The sequence below is a fragment of the Varroa destructor genome, unplaced genomic scaffold (assembly GCF_002443255.2).
Source record: "Varroa destructor unplaced genomic scaffold, Vdes_3.0 BEIS01000006.1, whole genome shotgun sequence".
Taxonomy (NCBI): Eukaryota; Metazoa; Arthropoda; class Arachnida; order Mesostigmata; family Varroidae; genus Varroa; species Varroa destructor.
In genome coordinates this window covers 11814388-11826119 of record NW_019211459.1, presented here as the reverse complement: position 1 = coordinate 11826119, position 11732 = coordinate 11814388, and the positions used below count along the sequence as shown (strand labels likewise).

At 39.4% G+C, this 11732-nt stretch overlaps 1 protein-coding gene across 2 annotated transcripts in view; it reads right to left on the bottom strand.

Annotated features, from left to right (window-relative positions):
• Positions 1 to 3144: 3144 nt before the first annotated feature.
• The window catches only part of LOC111253345 (uncharacterized), a 17088-nt gene continuing 8500 nt past the window's right edge, over positions 3145 to 11732 (bottom strand). The window contains exons 4-8 of one of the 2 annotated variants that reach the window (XM_086992014.1): positions 8704 to 8802; positions 7509 to 7685; positions 7049 to 7312; positions 6482 to 6810; positions 3145 to 5832 (exon numbers count right to left, since the gene is read on the bottom strand). In XM_086992014.1, the coding sequence (XP_086848140.1) occupies positions 5560 to 5832; positions 6482 to 6810; positions 7049 to 7312; positions 7509 to 7685; positions 8704 to 8802 (1142 nt within the window). In that variant the 3' untranslated portion in view covers positions 3145 to 5559. The remainder of the gene's footprint in view (positions 5833 to 6481; positions 6811 to 7048; positions 7313 to 7508; positions 7686 to 8703; positions 8803 to 11732) is intronic. The other variant, XM_086992015.1, reaches the window with a different exon arrangement.

Sequence of the window (11732 nt, the reverse complement as noted above, 5' to 3'; positions counted from 1 at the left end):
ATAGAAAGAGAGAGAGAAATAGAGAGAAATGAGAAATCCACATTCGCTTTAATTCGCACAGACACACGCAGACGCTCTCGAGCGTAGTAACAGACGGCGGAGCAAAGAAATATCAAAAGTCAGAAAAGACTTGCGCCTATGGTAGAGATCCCTGAGACTCGGGGTCTCGTAAACTAAATCTTGATCCCATGCCTCCTTAACATTCTGACGGCAGACGGTACGATGTAAACGAAAGAAATATTGATACAAAAAATAAACAGGTTTCATGCAGAAAAATCTGCAAACATAAACATCCAGTTATGTAGACATCAAATACACGAACTCCCAAACTCACGCGTACCATTCGGACGCCACACATCGTTCAAAATAAACATTGGCGAATAATCGTGACATACGTTGATGCGTTTTCACCATTTTCGTCAACAAGGAGGGAGCATTGAAGTTGCGCTATGAAAGAAAATGGCCGATAGGAAGTGAGCGCTAACTTTTGAAGACTCTCTCAGTGTTAATGATGATGATTTGGCAAAATATATCGCTTAATAAAAGAATATTCAAATGCATGGTCGAATTAGAAGACTGTATTGCATATAATGAATATCGGACATGTGATTGTGGAGGGGGGGGGGGGAGGCGTGGCTCAAAGGGTTGTCAACAACTGGGTCTCCACGAGAGCCAGTAAAAGGAGACGTAGTTTTGCACTGCGACACATTACATAACCAACTGCAGCATCCTTGACTTCCCTTTTAGAGTAACAGCCGTCCGATGTACAGACACCGATAAATCAGCACGCAACATAAACATACTTACAATATAAGGACAAGACATTGGTTCGTGTATGCCAGAAGACGCTGGCAAGTAGGCGTCGGTCATGAAGACACTAGAATAGAATTAGCAAAAATCTCGCAGGCACATGATTATGCACAAACAAAAATGAACAGGAAGAAGAAGCTGCCCATGAGCCCATTTGAAATCGATGGTGATGACAAAGAGACGCCGAGACAACAAAATAGCCAGCAATATAGGCAGGCGTGTATAGCGCACTTTAAGGCATAATAGAATCTTAACGAATTCAGCAAAACATACATAAGATTGAAAGGAGAAAAACGGAAATACCGAATTGTTGCTTAAGTTAATGAAGTGTGACGCGCACCACTTAAGCTACCTCTATCGATAAGGTGTGTACACATGCAGAAAGTGCGGATTTTTTTCGTCATTTTCTTTCATTGGTCTGTTAATTTTTTTAAAATAATTACTTTTTTTTTTATCACAGTTGATGTTTATCATGTGTCAGTACTATTTTTGTGTTGCTGCTAAAACGTACATAAATTGGCGTTCCATAAGGCCTTATTATCTCTGAATTAGATGGATTTGCGTATCGATTTCCACTTCCCTAAAACATTTATTACTATTTTATGACACTACCCATTTGAGTAGCGCATGTAATTATTTTAAGATAGTATAATTAATTGTATAATTCTTTATATATTAGAAATATTATTATAAAATATCTACAGTTAATATGATCGCATTACCCGAAACAAAAGCCGCTGATGTGTTTTCAGTGACGATGTGTGATTGCTAGTGAACCTTTCAAACTAAACAGAAAGCGCAACTCGGCCAATAGCAAGACGTCTCGCTCTGGACTCTATGCCCCGCGGCGGTGGCAGGGGCAATTCTACAAGTGACGAGTCTCCCTTTCTCTGATGGAGTAATAGTGCGGTAGTGCGACTATAATTCTATACAAATAACAGAGTAACAATGAGAAAAGAATGATTTAGATAAATATTAGAATAACGATAGTGCTGCAGACGTAGTGGCAAAAAGGTGCGAACATAGAAAAGGCAGTACAATAGATGTAGAAACTGGAGCAATTAGAGAGTGTCTAGCAGTAAAACGAGATGCGCGCTAAAGGCTAAAAGTGGAGAATGCAGCAGAAGGATTATTGGAGATAAACTGAACAATTAAGTCTCAGATAAAAATGAGGGTTATGAATATTTAAGATAAAAGGAATAAAGTAAATGATGCCAATGAGGGCAAACAATGATTATGCGAAAAGGGTTTAGGGGATTGCCTGTGTTGGGGGGAGGGGGGGTGGCGGAGGCGTATTCTTTTTGTATCCTACATCTGCATTACTATGTCGTGTCGTCAAAGGTGGACAAGGAAAAACTAACGGAGAAATAAAAGAAGATGGACAGCGCGAAAAATAGGAGGAAGGAAAGAAGGAGACAGAGAAAGAGATGAAAATCCTAGAAGCAGAATAGAGGGGAAATGCCGGTTGAGCAACGAGGGAAAATGAAAAATAACCAAAATAAAATATATAAAGCTAATAAAACAAAATTTGAGATTGTATTTTGTGTTAAAACTTACCATCTATACAATTTAGATATACGTTGTTCTACACTGTTAGGTATATGGCTAATATTTGTTAATGAACACTGAATTTTTTAGTCGTTTATTGTCACAAGACATTTTTTATGTTGCCCTATTTACACGAGAAGCGTTAGATAGCTGCGAGAATACAAGCAAGTTGGATATTATATTGAAGATCTTATTCAACGTCGCGAATGGCGTAACCGATAAATAAAGTCAAAGAAGGACACATGGAGATTCAAACTTCTAACTAACTAGCATATCTACGCACATTTATTGAAGTCAAATAAATAGTTTTAGTTAAACGTAGTTACTTAAAAAAAAAAAGCCAGAAAAGTAAGACAAAGGGTAAACAAATATCTAGCTTTCGAATCGAACACCAACGTGAATATTTTGTATTTAGGAGCGTGTCGGGAGGCGCGTTTAATATTGTTTAGGACGGCCTTTACATCAGTATAAATGTCTTTTGAATCGGTGTCTATTTCAACTACCACTTTTACGCTGAAGAATGAAAGAATGATTTTAGGACGATTAAAGTAAAGAAGGCAACTTTTAAATGAAAGAAAAGCTTAAGACTATAAAGCATTGGTGTTCACAGCGACGAAGAGACTGTTAAGCTTTGAAGCTGCTGTACAGCAAGACTAATCGCAATCAATTTTCATCTTTGCGAATAAATAGTAGAGTCTGGTTACGGAGGTCTTAATTGTTAAAGAGTTCTCGATGAATAACTTATTACCAAACTATCAATAACACCCAAGCAACGAATGCATTCGATCGTTTGTCTAGGAAAATAATACACACTTTCATAGTTTATTATTTCAGACGCACTCTGTCTTGTAGTAACCATACAACTAAACTAATTTGTGCAGCTAAGCTAAATTATACAACGCCAATATAGATTTATATATTATACGAGTTGTCTTTTGGTGTCGCTGTTGTCGACCATACATATATATGTCATTTCATTTGAATCCCCCCTATCTCCAGTTCGAAATGAAAAACGCAGGCCATAACTATTACATTATCCTTAGGGGCATGTGGAAGAATTATTTGTTACAACTCCGTTGATTTATTAACTAGTTTTTCACTTCTTTGTTGTGTGTTGTGTTGCAATTATTTTTTGCTGACCTTCTTCGCATGGACTCCAAAGTTCTTCTTTCGAAAGTTCTTGCAAGGTTGTTTTTAACAAAGTAGCACTTCATACTCGATCTCCATTCAGAAATCATAGGCATCCACTGCACACAGCTTTCACTGCGTGCGTTTTGAGACATACACAAACCCAAACTACATTGTATGTGCACATTTCTATGCATATTTTATGTATATAATATCGATAGAAGAATTGCTTTTTGTTGTATTATCGTACGATGGCTAAACTTCCGTTCCTTGTATGCGTTCTGTAAGGAACTTTGTCGGATAACTAGTACGAAGCTTGTTTTCAAAAACAGGTGATTCTTTTTAGATCATTTTGCATTGATAGCGCTGAACGGAAGATAATTTACGCGGGTTGGATGCACACCCAAGACCAGCGAATCGGAGTTCATTATTCTTTGACGAACACGCTTTATTCTCCTACATATGAGCGTCTTTTAAGAAATCGCAGTCAATTAGAAAAATACAGTGATGGACGCATGAGCTCGGTGACGGGAGCACAGCACGCACCGCAGCGCCATAGTTACCACAGATAAGAGAAGATGCGCTCATAAAACGAGTGTATCTTCGCTTTTGGTCAGTGTCTTTGTTCGTGTGAACGTCCATTGGATCAGAGAAAAAAAATACGACATGCTACCACCATATTCAAGTAGTAATTACATTGCTAAAGATAAATATTGGTGGCTCTTACTGCTTCGGTTGGTAAAAGTTCTCTCATGTATGTTTTTATCTCTATATTTTGTATGTAACATGTACAATACGCCTTCTCGTTGTTTCGACGTAGATGTCACGTTTACTTCGCGTTGAACAAAGCGCAACGTGTGCTCAATGGAGAAACTTGTTGTTCTTGATGCTGTTATTATTAATATTACTGTTATTATTTAATCTACGGGTGCTCGTAGACTTCTATGATTGCTTCTCCGCCCTGGCCTCGACAGTTACCCAGCTGACTGTGTACCATTACGTTCATGCTGCTTCCGTATTTTTGAGGCAGTATAATATAGTGGTCAGTAAACGACGGCGCACTTTTCTTCGCTTTTTGTTGTCTTTTTTTTTTTGGTCTCTTTTCTATAACTAGCTCTTACCAAAGTTTTACGCATACGATTTTGTGATGCCGAATATTTGATATCTTGGTTCTATCAATAACCGGAAGCTCTGCTAAGAGTTCGCACATTGTTTTCTTCCTCGTTGGTGATCGTGTATCAAGGTCCCAGTGTTGTTATTTTAATTATTTCTGAAACGATTATTAGGCATTCATGCAGAAAAAAGTATTTATTCATACAGCGTCTCATACGCAACCAATAACCTTTTATCTTTTTGTGTGATCTGTCTATATATATATATATATATATATATATATAATATGCTGACCGATCCCGTATTAGAGAAAACGATGCTTAACATTTAATTAATATCCATCTGCGCTATTTACATGGTAATAATGCAGTAACAGTATAGCCCATATTCCAGATAAATAAGGCTAAAAAGACGTTCTTGATAATTTAGGATCGGAATGGGAGGTAAGATCCCAATGTTATAACAACAGTCTACTATCACCACGTGTATAGCCGTCAGTTTTGAGACTAAGACGTCAATGTTAGCTCCGTAGTAATAATCGTACATAATTAGCACTATAGAGTAAAAATGACAATAATAAAGCTCCGCAGTCGCTTTCGGGATGAAATCAACAAACTGGTGGTACCTGTCAGTGTTGCATATATAATTGAGCAAACTGTACAGGGCGAAGCCGGTTGTAACCGAAACAATGATCTTGTTAAAGAGCACGTAAGTTCGCGTATTAGCTAATCTCCATATGTCAATTGCGCTAACGTTCCTCGTATATACGTATGTACATTTTTAGATTCATAATTTGGCTTTCGTCTCTTCTTCATCGGGTTCAGGCATTCAACTCTGTCTGCAATTGAAGAAACGGCTCAAGGAAGTTGCTTCTGGTGTAACAATTTTTTCTTTGCTATGTCCTCTTTTTGAGTGGACGGCGACTTTAAACAATAGCGTTATGCTGCTAAACGGCTGTTGTTAGAGCAGCTCGAATTCGTCGTCAGAGGTATCATACCGACGGTTGGCGTTGGGGTCATCACTAGCCGAGTGTGCGGCGCGTCCCGAGCTGGACCCCGCTGTGTTAATGTTCGATGCGTCCAGCCCGCCGGTAGCAGATTCCGGCTCGCAACAAGGCCAGCTCGGCGGGATCTCCGTGATCTCAAATAACATATGATTCGAAGAGTCGATGAGGTGCGCCCTGGCTTCGCTGCACCACTCGTTTAAATCCGCCTCGTTTTCTATGTAGTACGACTTCGGGTCGGATAGATTGATGAAGGCCAAACGGAAAGCGGGGTGGAAGCACAAGGAATGGGTGCAAATAAGGAAAACATCCTTAGAAAAATCTTTTCTCATTATTTTCCAGCTTTGTATAGTTATTAAGGAAAGGGGTTTTTGGGGCCCCAGAGAAATTAATTTAGCAAAAAATTCCGATTATGAATTGTTAGTGGCTTTTCAATGACGCTTGTAACTGGTCTTCAGTCCATGAAAAACACGAAAGAAAGAGGAAAACGATACTTCCCTCAAGACATCTTTGGGAGGAAAATCTATTGTGACGAATGCGGTTCTCTTTCACGTAGGTTTTTCAGGAGGGAGGATAACATCAAGAGAACAATGCGGGATTGCCATACTGCATTATATCATCATCGTGTTGTTCACTTACATTTACAGTAAACTGTTCCGAAATCCAAACTTCCCTTCGCTGACGCATACACTTCTATGTGCTTATGGTGCTCATTTTAAACGATAATCAAACTTTCAAAAGACGTTTACAAAGAAACCGATCAGATCTTAGCTCTTTAAAACGTCAGAGCTCACCAATACGAGCCGCCGGCTAACTGAACTTTCAAGTTTTTTTTTAAAAACTCAGAGAAAACCAAGATTCTTCAGGTCTAGAACCTACCAGTGCGATGGACGGGTCAATTGCATTGATAGGCATCCGCTGTGCGTTCCAACAGTGATACGATGAATCATCGATAGGCTCTTGATCCAAATCAACGAAGTTCTGTGTCGTGTGCGGGTCGAGAAAGACGAGTTGGTTAGCTTGTACTCCAACGAAATACAGAGCATGGCTCGGCCGACCTCCAAGCATACCCAGAGATCCTCGAATTTGCAGTGCTTTACCCAGTGCCCCGATGTAGATTTCATTCATATCGGCAAGACCAAGCCGAAGCGGGATTACCAACACCAACGGCTTCCAGGGGCTGTCGTTTGTTGCTTGACATAGACTTCCTGTCATACCGTAGCGTTTAAATAGTAGAAGAGTTTCGATCTTACGAATATCGTAAAGAAAACCAACTGACCAACTACGTGAACAAGATGACTGAAAATATCACCAAAATAGGATTACCTAACTGTAGTTTTATTTTTCGTTCATTTATGTCTGTTGAACGAAACGAGCACTAGTGCTCCAATGCCCCTAAATCTCAATAGAGCTAATGATTACTCTATAACGTATAGGGAAACTTACGAATCTCACTGAGCACAAGCATATGGTCCATCGCTACATGCATGCGCAAATCGCTCCATGTGTCGTACTGCACGAGACGCTTGAGTGCCTGGGCTACGGTGTTCGGCCCAAACCATTCACCAACTGGCTTGCCGTCGCTTTGTCCCATTAGCGCAATCTGGTGAATAGAGAACGTCGCGGATTTTTTGTCTTGAAAGAGGCGAAGTAACCGCAGATAATCGTCTCGTTGGGTAATTTCAGAAGGGTCTGTACTCCATTGCCAGTCTGCGCAGAAGAACAAAAAGTTTGTCAGACATTTGCATGTACGTGCAAATAGACGGAATTCTATTCTACTACTAAACATTCATCAAATTTGAAAATAGAAACAGTCGTAGAAAATTCAAAACGTTTATTTAACCCGATGAAATGGCTTTTTTTCAAAAGCTCACTTTTTTGATCGTGTGGTAAATACTAGCCTTACCGCGTCCTAGATGTCTTCGGACGAGGGCGTTTGCAAGCATCATTTGCCCAGCGCGCAGCATACATCCCCAGCCCGTGTCAGTAGTGCGTCCGCCTTCGCCGTCGATAGCGGCGAATCCTTTTCTATAGGTGAGCCATAGCAGTGAACGAAACGCTTGGCGAACTGCCTCAACCCCATCTGCAAACCGCGTATCGTCAACGACACCGGAAAATTTTTAATTTTTTTTCCTGTATACAAAGTTTGCACGATGCTTTGCGATGCTTTCAACTCAAAAATGCCAAAAACACATTTACCTAAAACAGTACAGTTAAGTGTTTATAGTGATATAAAAATCTATCTATTTACAACAGTCTGCTCTTCAGCTGGACATAAAAAGATTTTTAAGAAGCAGATTTGAGGATAAAGGCTCAAATAAGTAAGGATTACTTTGAATACAGCATATATTGAAACAGGGAATTGCCACCATAAGTCCAACGTAATTACATGCTTTCATGTGGCTCACGCACAGCATTTAAATAAAGAACTAAGTCGATCTAGAATTTGCATAAGATTTCACACTTTTCAAGCTAGAGTTGGTAGACAGATCGTTGTTCATTGAATTTGTTGAAATATCAGTCATTAGGAGATGTGCATCCATCTGTGGTCTTATCAAAGTTTCAATTGGGTTTGCCTTGCGGTATCGGTATCGTTGAAGCTAAGCAATCTATCGCATTGGCAGTAATAGCTTTCAGTGCAACATACCGTGGAATCGGAGCTGAGTCACTTACTAGGATAGGTGCAGGATTCCTCGTTTGTTAATATGAAATAGTTTAATGTATTTAATGCTTAAGGCAAAAAATCGATTTCTTAAATACGTTCCCCAATAGTCACTAATATCTTTAATTTTCTTTCAAATAAGTCAATTTCGTATGAAAATTGCTTTTAGTCGTTTGGCTTAACTATATCGGAGAACGCAAACAAACGAAGCCTGATTTTGCTGGTAGAGGTGCGACAAGATAAAATACCGCTCACTGGACTCACCTGAGTCAGATTATAAATTTTACCGAAAATAAAAATGGTTCACGGTAACGTCTTTTTTGCCAACAAATTGTTTTTCCGCAATCTAATGATAGAAAACCTAATCTAACCACTATTATCAAATTGTCACCAAAAACGTTACATCATACCGAATGTGTTTATTATTCGATCAACGTACCCTCTTTCACGATGTACTTTGTTCCGAGAAGCCAAACGGGATCATCCGCTTCGGGGAACTCGGCGTAACCCAAATAACCGGGTTCATACGTGAGCAAACCTATAAATACAACCACAACACGTTGAACACGCGCGAAATCATCAGCAAAGTGACTACAATTTACAGCTCACCAATAGACACGATCATATCATGCGCACTATCATTCGAGTAACTTTCGTATTGAAATAACGGTAAAACACAACTTTTCTGATAGGGATTGCATATAAATTTTACTTCGTGGGAATCGTCAATTATCAAAGCATTGATCGATGCATGCACAAACAACACTATCAACATATTTAATAATGTTAATTAACATAATAAAGTGATTTAAGATTTTTGTTATTTGTCTTGAGCCAGAGCATTTGTCGCTTATGGCAGATGTTGCGTGGCTAACTAAACCGTATAGGTTTGGCAACCTCGAAATGGTATTAATGATGTTAGAATCAGGTGAAGCAGCAACAAAAAAAAGAATTACTAGAGAAATCGACGAACACTGAGTGTGAATGCTGTTACATATATGCCTTGAAGCGAGGGCCACGCGAGCAGCCACAGATTAAACCTGCGTAAAGGTCTTTTAATCTTTCTCTCTCTCTGTGTTGCGAATGTTTTTTTCTCATTGATTGGCAACGTGCTGTACAAGCATGTACAAAGCCCATCTGAAAAGAACTCGCCGGGCATGTTCGACTATGTGCGGCGCATTCATCAAAGGCATTACTATTTGTTAGAATACGCATGATCAGATTCTGTTAACCTAAGAAGGCGAGTGAAATCACTAAGCAAACAGCCAAGAAATAGATACGACTGGATGTGTGCCCCTCTATAATTAGCTGGATGATTAAGACCAGTCCAATTCGTTACTACCATAGCGGAAAAAAACTGGGCATTCCCTTGATGGTATACGAATACAAACTAAAGATCATCCGTTTTAGCAAAAAGAAATGAGGCGATTGTGTCTACTCCCCTAAAACTGATTATAAGTGGCTCCGCATAAATAATGGTACAATCTAAAAATTTTTAATTACGATATTTTAGCACAGGTTCACCACTTTCAATGTGTCTATTTCTCATATCATGCGGTGTTACATGGCACTCCGGTACCTGCAATTCGCACTGGTTTACGAGAACGTGTGCTGGCAGCAACAACTTAACGTTAGCGTCGCGTCACGACACCTCATCGCCTACTCAGACTTTTTGCTTCTTTTTAGGGCTATTCAAAAAAACTTCCGGCACCAGGTTGTCAACTGTCGGCAATCCCGCTCCTAACAATCATAACTTTGCACAATAAGCTTTTTTCAAGTACACAGACAGGAAATGCATATGTGACAAGTGTTAACTTCTCGCTAGCAACCAGCAACAATGAGAGTTATTTAAAGTCGTCTTTGATTACCAGCTTCTACTTATTGATAGTTTCGCAAGAGCTTTTTTTCTCAAGAAATTGTTTCTAATTATTCTTGACGCAACCTTTGCATTCAGCGAAATCTTAGCCACCCGTTTATCATTACCAAGAAGCGTCAAACAGCATTTACGCCTCAGCTCCGATAAACTTAGCCTACTGGCAGTAATCAGAAGCACATTCAGTAGTTTTTGTGCGATTAGCGGTTCAAAGTGCGTATGCTACACAAAATAAATACTGACATGTGTGAATAAAGAAATATATTTACCAGCTCATTTAAAAAAAATATCCCTCTGTGTCAAATGGCGGCGGTAGGTCATCGAAACTCGACGAAACCAGTCTCCGTTACACTTGGCCTCGTCTCTCGCTTTCTATTTTTCCTTCTATTTCCTGTTTTTGCTTTCTATTGTTTATATATCATCGCACACTCCATCTGGCATTTAATAGAGGTCGGTTTTAGGATATTCTCGATTACGATGTAACGCGCTTTCAGTTCTCGCTTCAAAATGATAATATTAGTAATACGATTAGATCATACCACGTTTATCAGCTAAGTGATAGTAACCATGAACACAATGACATTTTTATTGCTAATAAATCCAACCAATCCTCAACATCGTTCTTATAATGTTTACTACTTTTTGTGTTACTATTACGACGATTTTCAAATCAATCAGCTGCAGATACGGTTAAATTTGACATGCAGTACGGCACGGTCTAACAGGTAACAAATGATTCGAATAGTGGAATATTTCAAGAAAAGCATTTCGTTACCTTTTTTGCGAGATGCTTTAGAATCGTGCTATCTATCTAAATCAAACCAATGGTAGAGCATATGTTTCACACAATCCAACCATATGATCTCTCTAGATGATATGCAACACGCCGATAAATGGAGGACCGATAGTATATACATAAAAGTGTTTGGGAGCTTGGAAAACTATGTTCGATTTGCGAACGAAACTTATTGCCGTAGTAGTTCTTGCTACAGAATCTCATTCGTTGAGACAAATAAGAAGAACGTTTCTGGCAATCTGGTTTACACCACCAGCCATTGGTCGCACCAGGACACCTGGTACCTGCTGCTGACTTGTTATCCACAGCAGTGCGATCTTGATTTACTGCCATTATAGACCTGCACGGCAGCTGGTGTTCGATGTTGTATCACTTGCAGGGTAAGCAAACTAGGAAAGTTCGGCTTGAATGATGTGCAGTTTAGCCTTCTTTGGGCTCGACGAAATTTAGCTGGGTATGCATAACACATTCAAAAATAACACCTGAATTTCTTACTTGTGTAAAGCTCAGCCATTTTTCGTAGAAGGGGTGAATGGGATTCGTTGCCGTTGTGGTTCATTGAATGTTGTGTTCCGCAAGTTAATCACTAGACACGAGCTGTTCCGTGGACGTGTCCCATATTAATCGCGCACCTAAATAATGACAAATAATCATATGTATTGGCCCAACAAAGAGAAAAGTGGATGATGGCGCGAGTGTACACCGGCGAAGTCATATGTCTTAGCTTAATGATTATTTCGTCTGAACTCGTAGAATTCACTAAAAGTATAATGTATTTGATCACTTTTACCTTACAATA